Source organism: Procambarus clarkii, chromosome 9, assembly GCF_040958095.1.
Source record: "Procambarus clarkii isolate CNS0578487 chromosome 9, FALCON_Pclarkii_2.0, whole genome shotgun sequence".
NCBI lineage: Eukaryota > Metazoa > Arthropoda > Malacostraca > Decapoda > Cambaridae > Procambarus > Procambarus clarkii.
This window is the reverse complement of record NC_091158.1, coordinates 43,017,599-43,032,687: the sequence shown is the minus strand read 5'-3', so window position 1 is coordinate 43,032,687 and position 15,089 is coordinate 43,017,599. Positions and strand designations below refer to the sequence as shown.

The 15,089-nt window shown below is 41.0% G+C and overlaps 1 protein-coding gene across 1 annotated transcript in view; it reads left to right on the top strand.

Annotated features, from left to right (window-relative positions):
- Window positions 1-14,812, top strand: part of LOC138362745 (ankyrin repeat domain-containing protein 1-like) — a 232,824-nt gene extending 218,012 nt beyond the window's left edge. Inside the window, exons 5-6 of the mRNA XM_069321305.1 lie at window positions 13,764-13,913; window positions 14,126-14,812. Of these exons, the coding sequence (XP_069177406.1) occupies window positions 13,764-13,913; window positions 14,126-14,214 (239 nt within the window). The 3' untranslated portion in view covers window positions 14,215-14,812. The remainder of the gene's footprint in view (window positions 1-13,763; window positions 13,914-14,125) is intronic.
- Window positions 14,813-15,089: the final 277 nt, after the last annotated feature.

The following is a 15,089-nucleotide window of genomic DNA, read 5'->3' as shown; positions in this document are numbered from 1 at the left end:
TGGTGTAGTAGCCTGGTGTAGTAGCATAGTGTAGTAGCCTGGTGTAGTAGCCTGGTGTAGTAGCCTGGTGTAGTAGCCTGGTGTAGTAGCCTGGTGTAGTAGCCTGGTGTAGTGGCCTGGTGTAGTAGCCTGGTGTAGTGGCCTGGTGTAGTAGCCTGGTGTAATAGCCTGGTGTAGTAGTCTGGTGTAGTAGCGTGGTGTAGTAGCCTGGTGTAGTAGTCTGGTGTAGTAGCCTTGTGTAGTAGCGTGGTGTAGTAGCCTGGTGTAGTAGCCTGGTGTAGTAGCATAGTGTAGTAGCCTGGTGTAGTAGCCTGGTGTAGTAGCCTGGTGTAGTAGTCTGGTGTAGTAGCCTGGTGTAGTAGTCTGGTGTAGTGGCCTGGTGTAGTAACCTGGTGTAGTAGCCTGGTGTAGTAGCCTGGTGTAGTAGCGTGGTGTAGTAGCCTGGTGTAGTAGCCTGGTGTAGTAACCTGGTGTAGTAGCCTGGTGTAGTAGCCTGGTGTAGTAGCCTGGTGTAGTAGCCTGGTGTAGTAACCTGGTGTAGTAGCCTGGTGTAGTGGCGTGGTGTAGTAGCCTGGTGTAGTGGCCTGGTGTAGTAGCCTGGTGTAGTGGCCTGGTGTAGTAGCCTGGTGTAGTAGCGTGGTGTAGTAGCGTGGTGAAGTGGTGTGGTGTAGTAGCCTGGTGTAGTGGCCTGGTGTAGTAGCCTGGTGTAGTGGCGTGGTGTAGTAGCATGGTGTAGCAGCCTGGTGTAGTGGCGTGGTGTAGTAGCCTGGTGTAGTAGCATGGTGTAGTGGCGTGGTGTAGTAGCCTGGTGTAGTGGCGTGGTGTAGTAGCCTGGTGTAGTGGCGTGGTGTAGTCGTATGGTGTAGTAGCGTGGTGTAGTAGCGTGGTGTAGTAGCATGGTGTAGTAGCCTGGTGTAGTAGCATGGTGTAGTAGCATGGTGTAGTAGCCTGGTGTAGTAGCATGGTGTAGTAGCGTGGTGTAGTAGCATGGTGTAGTAGCCTGGTGTAGTAGCATGGTGTAGTAGCCTGGTGTAGTAGCCTGGTGTAGTAGCCTGGTGTAGTAGCATGGTGTAGTGGTATGGTGTAGTAGTGTGGCGTGGTGGGAGGAAGAGGAGGAGAGCGAGGAGGAAGGTGAAGGAGGGGGACGAGGAGGACGGGGAAGATGAGGGGGGAAGAGAAGGTGAAAAGGAGAGGGAAGAGGGGACGGGTAAGGAGGGGGGGGGTAAGGACCGGGAGGAGTACGAGAACGGGGGGGGGTAAGGAGGGGGAAAAGAGTAATAGGACGAGGATGAGGAGGAAGGGAAAGAGTAGGGAAAGAAGGGAGGGGTAAGAGAAGGGGGGTGAGGACGGGAGGGGTAAAAGAAGGGTTATGAGGAGGAAGGGGAAGAGTGGAGTAGTAAGAGAAGGAATGGGAAGAGGGGATGGGTAAGAGAAGGAAGGGGAAGAGGGGGAGTGGTAAGAGAAGGAAGGGAAAGAGGAGGGAGGAGAGGGAAGTGGAAAGAGAAGGGGATGAGGAGGAAGGGAAATAGGAGGGGGAGGGGTAAAAGAAGGGGGATGAGGAGAAAGGGGAAGAAGAGTGGGATGGGTAAGATAAAGGGGATAAGGAGGGGAGAGAGAGTAAGAGAACGGGGGATGTGGAGGAAGGGAAGACGAGGGGGAAGAGGGGAGGGGTTAGAGAAGGGGGGATGAGGAGGAAGGGGAAGAGGAGAGGGGGTAGAGAGGAGAGGTAAGATAAGGGGGAGGGGTAAGAGATAGGGGGTAAGGAGGGGGAGTGGTAAGAGAAGGGGGATGAGGAGGGGGAAGAGGAAAGGTGTAGGAGAAGGAAGGGGAAGAGGGGAGGGGTAAGAGAAGGAAGGGGAAGTGCAGAGGGAGGGGTGTCACTACGTGTGGGTATAAACACAGGCCCACCACGGTGATGGTCAGCTGGGTACTGACCATTGTCTGGTGAGCGCCTCATGACAACAGTCGCTGCCTGAACCAACCATTGATCAATTTATAATATTAATTTAATTCAGAAGTAAAATCAGAGATAAAGTTATTTAAAACATTAATATCTGATTCTCTATTTTTCTTGCTGTATTTTATGAAGATGAACACACCATAGTCATCTACCAAGACATGTCTGTATAATCCAGCGCCCTAACTCATCATGGCAACTCTGTAGGCTTAATGTGTATAGGCACTAGCAGTCACACAGGTCCTGTTAAACTCCCTCCCCATCCCTCTTCCATCCTCCCCTCTTTCCTCTCCTCCTCATTTCCCTTCTCTTACCCCTCCCCCCCTCCTTTTCCCCTTCCTCCTCATCCCCCTTCTCTTACCCCTCACCTCTTCCTCTTCCTCTTTTCCTTCCTCCACATCCCCTCCCCCTCCTCATCCCCCTTCTCTTACCCCTACCCCCGTCTCTTTCCATTTCTCTTACCCCCTCCCTTCTTCACCATCCTCTTCCCCTTCTTCCTCATCCCCCTTCTCTTACCCCTCCCCTCTCCCCCTCCTCTTTCCCTTCCTCTTCATCCCCCTTCTCTTTCCCCTCTCCTTCCTCCTCATCCCCTTCTCTTACCCCTCCTCTCCCGCCTCCTCTTCCCCTTCCTCCTCATCCCCTTCTCTTACCCCTCCTCCGCATCGGCCCAACTGTGGTGCTCCCCATCCTTGGGCGAGTCTGTACTGGTAACATGTCTTGACACGATGCTTGGACCTCTGCCCTGGTCACGACGCAGGGGGCCTCCGCCCCTCAGTTATCCACACTGCACTTCCTCGAGAGAAGGTGTATCACTCCTCCCTTCAGCATGTTCTCTTATCTGCTTATTTTTAACAGCTTATTTTTACTCACTGTTTACAAAAAATATGACTCCTACTTGCATAAACACTTGCCATGATCGCTGGGCACACGATCTAGCGCAGGCAACCACTATTTCAACGGATAAAGGAGCTTACCACAGAATCTGTAGCTTGGGGGGGGGGGGGGGCGCTCCAAGATGGCGTCCTCTGAGACGTCCAACAAAATCTCCTTAAGACTGCCTCCCACTGTAAGCTCACACAGCTCTTCTGCTCCTGACTTGGGCCCACACACTCGCCTGGCAAGCTCCACACAAATTCACATGCTTATCCTCCGCCACGTGAGGATCCAACTATTTAGAGTTCTACACAGACACGACCACCACTCGGCTTGAGGTCGTCTCCAAATCTTCATAAATACTGAGAGGTTACGTGCGTCACGCCATTGGCAGCTTCCTCAACAGCAATGCACTGTAGCTGGCATTCAAACAATTCATCCAGGGCCGTATTCTTCAATATTCCCAGGATACAGGAACACACGTCTACCTCTGATGACTGTGGCAACTCAAATGGCGTTACTGTGACCGTTAACGTCACATAGCGTCCCAAACTGTCAACATTCTATTTCCAATAACATTAAAAAGATGCTTGTTCTCTGCCTGTATTATTAAATCACTCCCTGACGTATATTGTATACATATCTTCCACTGACCTCTTAATTTCTGGTCCGGAAAGCAGAGTAACTCTCATCAGGTAGACTCCTTTCTCCAGGCAAACTGGGGTCATAACACTCCCCTTCCCTTATTTTTTAGAGTTATTCTCAGTGGCTAGGGTCGTGTCAAGGTGTCAGCCACCACTTTATCTCGCTCTTTTACATGTCTCATGATCAGGTTATACTCTTGATGTAACAGGAACCACTAGTTAATCTCTCATTTGCGTACTTCATCTTACTCAGCAATTCCAGGGGATTATGATCTGTATACACAGTAACTGGGTATCCTTCCCCACTTACGTATTCATCAAAATGCTTGAGTGCCAGGACCAATGCCAATGTCTCCTTTTCTACCATACTGTATGATCTCTGATGCTTTGCAAAATTCATGGAGAAGAAAGACACGGGGCGATATATTTCGTCCTTTTGCTGCGTCAATACATCTCAGGCTTCTACATCATTGGCATTCACAAACAACGCAAACAGTGCTCCATAATCCGTCGACACTAATACAGGCGCCTCGGTCAATAATCTGTTGGTTTCATCAAACGCCTCTTGGGCTACTCCATTCCATTCCAACGTCTTATTCTTAGACAACAAACTCATCATAGGAGTGGCTATGGTGGAAAAATTCATACAGAAACTCCTGTAGTATCCAATCATTCTAAAGTACATAAACAACTCTTTCTTTCCTTTCGGTACCGGGAAATTATCGATGGCTTCTACCTTTGTCGTCACTGGAGCAACCTAACCTTACCCTACCACATAACCTAGGTACTCCAGTCGGGCTCTTCCAAACTCACTCTTCACCAAGTTAAGGGGCCCGGTGATGGTGCACCGAAACTTCCTCAAACACAATTCTTTTGTGAGTAGTATTTTCATGGTAAATGCTCCAACTTTTCCTAATAGATTAACATTATTCCATGAACAGAAAAAAATAAACAAAATAAAAAAATAAAAAATACAAATTTCAAATTAGCTTTAAAAATATTAAAGTGTCACCAAAGGTATTTTATTCATTGTGGTCTCAGAATGGCATATAAAGTTCAGTTTCCTTGTTGCAAAATATTGTTTGAGAGTATAGTATACTGTAAACGAGTTTTTCCATATGGCCATCGAAATATGCAGAATTTAGATACAAAACATTAATAACTCAAATAGTAACTGGTTTATGACAAAACGAAAGCGAGGAAACTTTAGAACTAAACACTTTGCACATATATGTAAAAATGGTGAGAATCGGTCAGAAATGAAATTTTTGAAGCGGTCCCAAAGTTCTTTTTTTTTTTTAAAGAGAGAGAGAGATAATTGAAGTTTTAAGTTATCGACAATGAATATGGTAGTTCTAATAAATGAATTTTCTTGTATGTTTTAATTAACATTGCTTGGCATTCATACTCGAATATGTAAAGCTGTAGGTCAATATGTGTTGAAATGAAGTCAAGAAAAAATAACCAACCCAAAACAGAAGATATAGGGATAGGTTAGGGATAACAAACATATATATTGCAGTAACTATATTGACCATATATAAGTGATAAGGTTCTCATCTGGTCCTCATTCATCAATATAACCTAAAGAGACAAAGAAAATATAGTTTGAAATCTGAAAATAAATCGGCCCTCGAAAAATAAGTCACAACTTCTGCCACCTGTAACTGAATAAAATTTAGACAAATTTCGTTCCAACAACCACATGCTTAGTGCATTTTCCAGGATGTAGAAGTTACATGAAAATCCAATTAAAAACAAAAGGGAGAAAAAAGGACTGAAAAATGAGAAGTGGTTATCAGCTTTTTGTACAATGGGACATTAGAAATTTGATTGTACAAAGGGACATAAAAAATAAATACATTGCCCCATTGGGGCAATGTATTTATATGATATATAATAAAATAGAGCATAATAACATACTAAATTATTATTATGTTTGAAATCTGGCCCTCCAGGTGGCACCAACTGTATATCCACCTTGTAGTCCCTCCTTACTACTACTTGTCTTCTTTGCGCGTCGGACAGGTGCTTGCATCTCTCTATCTATGATTGTCAGTATATAGGAAGTGTTATCGTTATTATCAGTACCAGTTTCCTCCAGTCTTGCACGCATTTATTTTAAAAAATCGTAAAAAAATAATAACTTACTGGGATGAAAATCTCACGACTCTGATGGCAAATAACTGGAGATTTGTTTAAAATTATTCACTATTTTTCAAATTTTGAAAAATACTACGTCACCGGGCCCCTTAATAGTCATATTGGCCCTCTCTAATCGTCCGAACAAATCCAGTAGTCAATATGTACTCCCTCCAGAAGTCTGCAAATACAACAATGTCGTCGATGTACAAAGTACAGCTCATTGCGCCATGCAACACCTGGTTCGTTGACCAGACCACACACTACAAGGTGAAGAGACGACGACGTTTCGGTCCGTCCTGGATCATTTTCAAGTCGATTGGACAATCGACTTAAGAATGGTCCAGGACGGACCGAAACGTCGTCGTTCCTTCATCTTCTAGCGTGTGGTCTGGTCAACATATTTTAGCCATGTTATTGTGACTCATCGCCTGCAACACCTGGTTCATCACCCGTTGGACACATGATCATCCTCTAAATGACCAAACTTCTCTCTCACCTTGGCCAGGCTGTCTGTGTTGAACACCTTCGCTCCCTCAGCCCTCTCTAGCTTACTGATTTCCACCTCCTTTTCGTCTTCTTTTTGCATTCCACACGTAAAGTGTTAGACATCTATTATCTGTTCCTCCTCTGTCGTCCTCATACTTCGGTTCATCATCCTCATACTTCAATCTACCACCATCATACGTCCGTCACTTGTCATCATACTTCATTCTCTCGTCTTCACCGATGATGCCTTCTTTCATCTCCCCATTTATCTGTAACTTTATCTCCTTCGACTTCCAGTGTCTCCCTTGTCGGCAACCTCTGACCATGCCACTACACAGGCTGAGTACACAATGACTTGACTGTCCTCTGACTCATCCTCTAGGATGCTAGCAAGGTATACTCTGTCTGGTGTCCCATCAGTACTGTGGCCCTTCTCGCACCATATGGCATAACTTTCACTATGAGTTCCGGTAATACCTTCGACCTGCACAAGTCATTACCCAGGATCACTTTTATCCCTGGAACAGGTATGTCAGGACACACTCCCAACATCACCTCCGCCGACAAATAATCTGACTTCAGTCTGACAGCTCACATGGGCATGTCTCACTCCGACAATAACCCATGAACCTTAATTTTCAGACAGCCAGCTAAAAGTCGATCATCCCAGATCAGGCTTTTCAGAATCAAGCTCTGATTTGCTCCTGTACTTCTGAGGATACTAACTTCAAATTCTGGTTGGTCTCCTATGCTGACCCAACCTGTATACGTGAACGAACCATACCTCTCGTTCACTAAATTCGCTTTCTGTGGTCTGTCCTTTGTTAAATTTACACATGAGTTGCGGGGGTCCCACATTGTCAGGGGGTCACATCTCTCTTACCATGTCTTCAATCTTTCATCATGTAACCCAGTCCATTACATTTTTAGGAAAATAATGCAATACGCGGTTCTTCTCAGTCCAGTAATCCTGGCATTCCTCCAAAGACAACTGGATATATGCCTCTCTGGCAGCACTGGTCAGTCATAACTGTACCAATTAGGCTCACTCGTTTTTTGGCCACTGTTTGATGCTGATTACTTTCTCAAAGTGCTCAAAGAAGATCTCGGACTTCTCTGGCACAAACAGTTGAATGTCTTTTTCCCTAACTCTATTATCCAGTGGGTGTGACACGTGTGAGGTGCTCTCTGGCAACCCACGCTCAATACTATGCTCTGCCACAACTCTATTTGTTTCTATCTCCATTCGTTTTGTTTTCTCTTTTTCTTGCTCCACTTTGATTTTCTCTTTTTCTACCTCTAGCTTAGTTTTCTCTTTTCCTTCTCTACCTCAAGTTTACTTTTCTCTTTTTCTCCTTCATTTTTATCTGCAGTTCTAGTCTCAACATCTCTAGTTGGAACTGCCTCCCTTTGTCCTCACGTTGCATCTGGAGTTCTAGCTGAATCCTTTCCAAGTTCCTTTTCTGTCTACTCCTGCGACTGAAGCCACTCCTACTACTCCTATTTGATCCTTGGGATCCTATTTCATCCTATCCATCATCATCCTTTTCATCTTCAGCTCCTTTCTGAGCTCACTACTCTACGCTTTACTCCTAGCTCTCAACTGTCTAAGGATCTGATACTTCATTCCTGTCACTGTAGATGACATCACCTTAATGCCACATTTCTCTACAATCTGCCTTAACTGCTCTTTGGTGCAACCTTCCAAATCTTCAGGATTGCCTGACTCTACAAATATTTGCACCTTCTCCATCTTGTCCTGTGGGTTTTTCCAAAAGAGAAAGAGATATTCTTTCTGTGGTCACATGGGCTACCTATTGCTGCTAAGGTGTATCAGTTTACTCTCCTGGACTCAAACTATGGGTGCGACAATTCGCTCCCAGACAGGCCCCCAATTCTGTTCATGGGGATGCTGAGGAATTCTACCATAAAGAGCTGGTTGTTGCACCAGACTGTTACTTGCATACAGGCGAACGGAGACCCCAACCACTCCCTGACAGAAATAGAGCTGAACTCGGCAACTACATTTACGCTACTGTCATTCGACCAGCAATAGACACTGGAGTGCTTGCAATTACCTAGAAGTTCACTCTGTACACGCCTTGATCCTGACAAGTGGTTCAGCATTACTTTTATTTTGGGGTTCGGCTACAAAACTGACCTCGTTGTCTTGAGTTCACACACCCTACCCTCTCTCTCTCTCTCTTCTCTCTCTTCTCTCACGTTCCGGGAAACCTCTCCAGGACAAGAACAAAGACCAAATGTTAACAAACATTTAATACATAAAAACATACACAACAATCTATATAAAAAAATGTAATTGTTCATTTGTTCAAAATCGCTAATCTCCAATAGTTCTTCACCGATTGCTTTGAAATTTACACACAACGTTCCGTTCGCATCCGAGCGGGTATTTTATATACATACTATATAGATGTCACGTCTGTGACGAGAAAAAACATGCTTATCTAAAAACTGTTTTTCATGTTTTTTCATGTGAGGGAACTCTTCGAAACCTCTTTACCAATTGCTTTTAAATTTTGACACAACGTTGCATTCGAATAGGCGCGTATTTTCATATATCTACTATGTACATGCCTCACCTATGACAGGAAAAATCATGCTATTTTTGAAAAACAGCGTCATCTGTTGGATTCTTCCATCTTCACCACCACCTTCAACTGCATCTTCACCACCATCTTCACCACCACCTTCACCACCATCTTCACCACCACCTTCACCACCATCTTCACCACCACCTTCACCACCATCTTCCCCACCACCTTCACCACCAACTTCACCACCACCTTCACCACCATCTTCACCACCACCTTCACCACCACCTTCACCACCATCTTCACCACCACCTTCACCACCATCTTCACCACCATCTTCACCACCACCTTCACCACCATCTTCACCACCACCTTCACCACCATCTTCACCACCACCTTCACCACCATCTTCACCACCACCTTCACCACCATCTTCACCACCACCTTCACCACCACCTTCACCACCATCTTCACCACCACCTTCACCACCATCTTCACCACCATCTTCACCACCACCTTCACCACCATCTTCACCACCACCTTCACCACCATCTTCACCACCACCTTCACCACCATCTTCACCACCACCTTCACCACCATCTTCACCACCACCTTCACCACCATCTTCACCACCACCTTCACCGCCACCTTCACAGGCCTACTACCAATATTCCTAAATTTTAAAACCATTTCCCTTCCCCCTCTCACTGATGGCTCTTAAGTCTTCTGGACAGAGCTCTCCTCCTCGCACTATATTACTGCTCCACAACTATATATATACACACACACACACACATATATATATATATATATATATATATATATATATATATATATATATATATATATATATATATATATATATATATATATATATATATATATATGTGTGTGTATATCACGAAAATAAACACGTGATTAAGAATGTGACAATGTCAGACCACGGAGGAAAAATGAAACAGGAAATTTCCTTAAGTACTTTCGTATATTAAATACATCTTCAGAAGGTGGACCTTCTGAAGATGTATTTAATATACGAAAGTACTTAAGGAAATTTCCTGTTTCATTTTTTCCTCCGTGGTCTGACATTGTCATATATATATATATATATATATATATATATATATATATATATATATATATATATATATATATATATATATATATATATATGTCGTACCTAGTAGCCAGAACGCACTTCTCAGCCTACTATGCAAAGCCCGATTTGCCTAATAAGCCAAGTTTTCATGAATTAATTGTTTTTCGACTACCTAACCTACCTAACCTAACCTAACCTAGCTTTTTCGGCTACCTAACCTAACCTAACCCATAAAGATAGGTTAGGTTAGGTTAGGTAGGGTTGGTTAGGTTCGGTCATATATCTACGTTAATTTTAACTCCAATAAAAAAAAATGACCTCATACATAATGAAATGGGTAGCTTTATCATTTCATAAGAAAAAAATTTGAGAAAATATATTAATTCAGGAAAACTTGGCTTATTAGGCAAATCGGGCCCTGAATTGTAGGCTGAGAAGTGCGTTCTGGCTACTAGGTACGACATATATATATATATATATATATATATATATATATATATATATATATATATATATATATATATATATATATATATATATATATATATATATATATGTCGTACCTAGTAGCCAGAACGCCCTTCTCAGCCTACTATGCAAAGCCCGATTTGCCTAATAAGCCAAGTTTTCATGAATTAATATATTTTTACTAATTTTTTTCTTATGAAATTATAAAGCTACCCATTTCATTATGTATGAGGTCTTTTTTTTTATTGGAGTTAAAATTAACGTAGATATATGGCCGAACCTAACCAACCCTACCTAACCTAACCTAACCTATCTTTATAGGTTAGGTTAGGTTAGGTAGCCGAAAAAGTTAGGTTAGGTTAGGTAGGTTAGGTAGTCGAAAAACAATTAATTCATGAAAACTTGGCTTACTAGGCAAATCGGGCCTTGCATAGTAGGCTGAGAAGTGCGTTCTGGCTACTAGGTACGACATATATATATATATATATATATATATATATATATATATATATATATATATATATATATATATATATATGTCGTACCTAGTAGCCAGAACGCACTTCTCTGCCTACTATGCATATATATATATATATATATATATATATATATATATATATATATATATATATATATATATATATATATATATATATATATATATATATATATATATTTTTTTCACAAGAGTACCACCTCTAGCTGGAAGAAGGGGGACCCATAGCCTCGGAGGAAACCACGCATAGCGCATTAGAGGGAATGTTTAGATCCCCTCCAATACAGTTTCTGTGTGCTTTTCTCCTACCACCCCCTTCCTTGAATATTTTTTGTGCTTTATTATGCATTTGATGGTTACAAGATATACATGGGTTGATACAAAAATAATAATGCAAAAAGGTGCTTAAAGGTTATGGATCTCTTGAAGAACACAACAATGGGAAACATTGATGAATGTCACAGATGGGTTCGATCATTGTTGCAAGTCAAACACTTCTTCGAATTCCTCTGAAGTTGGACTAGTGCCCAAGACGCAACAGGCATTTCCCCTCTGAATCGCAACACTGAGGCGCTGGAACAAGAAACTTTTTGCTCTCTGGTCTTTTGTAGCGCTGATCAATTTGTCCCCCAATTCCTTCAGGAACTTCAATGCACATTTTCCCCACGAACCGAGGGTCTCCGAGCCGATCGGAACAAAGCTGTAGCAGTGTGCTAGACCTCTGTATTTAATAATTTTCTGCGATTCCCTGAAAGAAGCAGCACCACCGCTTTCACGTGTGCTGTAGTGGAGGTAGGTACTGGCCAGTGTGGCAGCGCACGTGTAGTCCCATACCACTTGCTTACCATCCTTCCAAGGTAGCAAGGTGACCCCATCAGGGCGCTTCTGAGGGTCGTTAGGTCTGGATAAGTGTGGTTCTCTTTGTGCCGGGCAGCGGGCTGTGACGAGGCTCCTCTTGATGATGTCGTTGACTTCTTCATGTCTTGCAATTTTACCCTGTGATTTACGACATACCAACATTTCCATTTATATATATATATATATATATATATATATATATATATATATATATATATATATATATATATATATATATATATATATATATAAATGGAAATGTTAATTTGTTCAAAATCGCTAATCTCCGAAAGTTCTTTCACCGAAATTCTGTGAAATTTTCACACATTCCATTTGCATCCGATCACGTTTTTATATACATGCTATATAGGTGTCACGTCTGTGACGGGAAAGCACATGCTTTTTTGAAAAAAACTGTGTTTTTCATGTGAGGGGAAATCTTCGAAACCTCTTTACCGACGGCTTTGAAATTTTGACTCAACGTTGCATTTGAATAGGCGAATGTTTTTATATACCTACTACGTTGCTCATGCCTCACCTGTGACAGCTAAAAACATGGTTTTTTTTAAACAGCGTCATCTGTTGCACGTAGGAGTAACATACGCAATACTAAATATGTTACAATTCCATTTCAATGTTTCCGATTGCATTGATAAATTTTATTTTTATAGATTTCGATATTTTTTATTTTTTATTGAATTATTTTGTGTGACATTGTGTTGGAATTCAGCTGTGTTGTTTACCATACCGTTCATTTTGTAAGTATAAGTATAAATGCCACACCTGTGACAGGTAAAACTTTGCTTTTCTTGAAAAGAATCACCATCTGGTGCATGTAAGAGCAACACACATGCTATACTAAATAAGTTTCAATTTAATTTCAATGTTTCTGATTGCACTGATAAATTTAATTTTCATAGAAATGAAATGTATGGTAAACAACACAGCTCAATTCCAATGCAATTCACACAAAATATTGAAATAAAGGTGAAAATAAATCAAAATCTATGAAAATTCAATTTATCAATGCAATCAGAAACATTGAAATGGAATTAAAGATATTTAGTATAGTATGTGTGTTGCTCTTACATGCAACAGATGGCGCTGTTTTTCAAGAAAAAGCATAGTTTTACCTGTTACAGGTTTGGTATCTATACTTATATTTACGAAATGAACGGTATGGTAAACAACACAGCTCAATTCCAAATCAATATCACACAAAATAATTCAATACAAAATATAATAAATCGAAATTTATGAAAATAAAATTTATCAATGCAATCGGAAACATTGAAGTGGAATTCGTGACATATTCAGTATAGCGTGCATGTTGCTATTGTGTGCAACAGATGGCGCTGTTTTTCAAAAAAGCATGTTTTTACCTGTCACAGGGGTGACATCTAAATAGTTGGTATATAAAACCACGCTCCTATTCGAACGCAACGTTGTGTCAAAATTTCAAAGCAATCGGTGATGAACTTTTAAATATTACAGCGTGTGTTGCTCATACATCCAACAGATGGCGCTGTTTAAAAAAAAACATGTTTTTTCCTGTCACAGGTGAGGCATGTATATAGTAGATATATAAAAAGAAGTGCTTATTCGAATGCAACGTTGTGTAAAAATTTCAAAGCAATCGGTAAAGAGGTTTCGAAGATTTTCCTCATATGAAAAACACATGAAAAACACAGTATAAAAAAAAATGTTATTTACCGTCACAGACGTGACATCTATAAAGTATGTATATAAAAATCTGCTCGGATGCGAATGGAACGTCGTGTGAAAATTTCAAAGCAATTGGTGAAGAACTTTCGGAGATTAGGGATTTTGAACAAACTAACATTTCCATTTTTATTTATATAGATTACACATATTAGCAGCCAGGGCACCCAATACTACTTCTTAATATAACTTATATGTTAAATTCTTATCTTTAGCAATGAGCAAAATCATATAGAAATGTAAAAGCTATTGTTCCAAGAGATATTCACCAAACTGTTGGGTAACAAAGACATTGGTAATTTTCATATGGTAATCTGTAAATCATTGATAACATGCATTTTGATCTACAATTATTTTTAACATATAATATTACATATGATAATATAAAAATTGAAATTTGAATTTTACAATTTTGGTAATATTATTCAGAATGTGTAGTGAGACAGAATTTTCTTGCCAGATAAAACAGCAATTGATCTCCTCCTTCCTGTCAATGGGTCCTCAACAAACACCACATCGCAGCCAAGTGACACGACCTCACGGTTAAGTGACGTCCTCTTCAGTGAGACAGAAGAACCAGTAAAGGAACTGATGTTGCAACTATTTGCCGGTAAGTAGATAGCAAATAGCAACATTTACAAGTTGCTATATGTGTAAACAATAACGTTAAGGAACACCGGCTGGCCGCTCAGCTAATAGTAACAAGCATCAATTAGTCGACATGAAATAAAAATGTAAAATATAAAATTGGTTGTTGCATGTATATTTCTGTAACTTTATGGTTAAATTAGCTTATAATAAACTTGTTTTTAATTTTTTTAGCATCATCTTCATTAAATGAGACATGTTTTGCCAGCGTCAGTCTCACCTCTCTAATGGTAAATGTTACGTTTAGTCCGGAAGAGAAATAAACGTGCTCCCTTCATGCTTTATTTTAATAACAACAAGCAATGACGTCACAGGTATACGTTACATAACTTACTATTTGCAATGCTTATAAACAAAAGAGTATCATCTCAAAACATGCTATGCCTAACCTCTAGAGTACTTAATCCTACAAAATACATAATCCTAACATTCCTCCCCTTTTAATTATACTCTACCCTTACAGGTTAAGTCTATCAGGCTGTCGTATGACTTTTCCTGATTTTGTCAACTGGGGCTTCAGACCTGTTACTTCTGGGGAACCTTCTTCTGAATTACTAACTGTAGAGTCCATAGGGTTAACTGTATCCCCATACCCTCTGTTGCCCCTTGATCTGCTTCCCTGTCTCCAACAGGTGCTGCCCCTTCGTTATTAGGATGGGTATCACTAGTTGCCCCACCCTCACCTGAAAAGTTTATATAATTCCCTGTGAACCTTGGCATGAGTTGATCTGCATGTCTTTTCCAATTAATAATGTCCCCAAAACTCTGCACTTGCACTGTAAAATTCCTGTGGCCCAAGACTTCCCTAATTTTCCCTTCTACCCAAGGCTTACCAATTCCAAAATTCCTTGCATATACTGCATCCCCCTCGTTAAACAACAATCCTCTCCCTGAGCCAACTGATTGGTCAAGCTATTTACCAATTTCTCTTTATCAGGAAAGTCTTTACTACTTCTATGTGCACTTTAAAGTGTCTATTAAACTGTAATTCAGAAGCAGATTTACCAGTGGTAGAATGAACAGTTTTTCTTTGATTATGCAAAAATCTACAAAGCTTTGTATTAATAGTACCTTCTGTAAACCGCTTTAACCCTTCTTTCAAGGATCTCACAGCTCTCCCAACCAGACCATTTCAAAA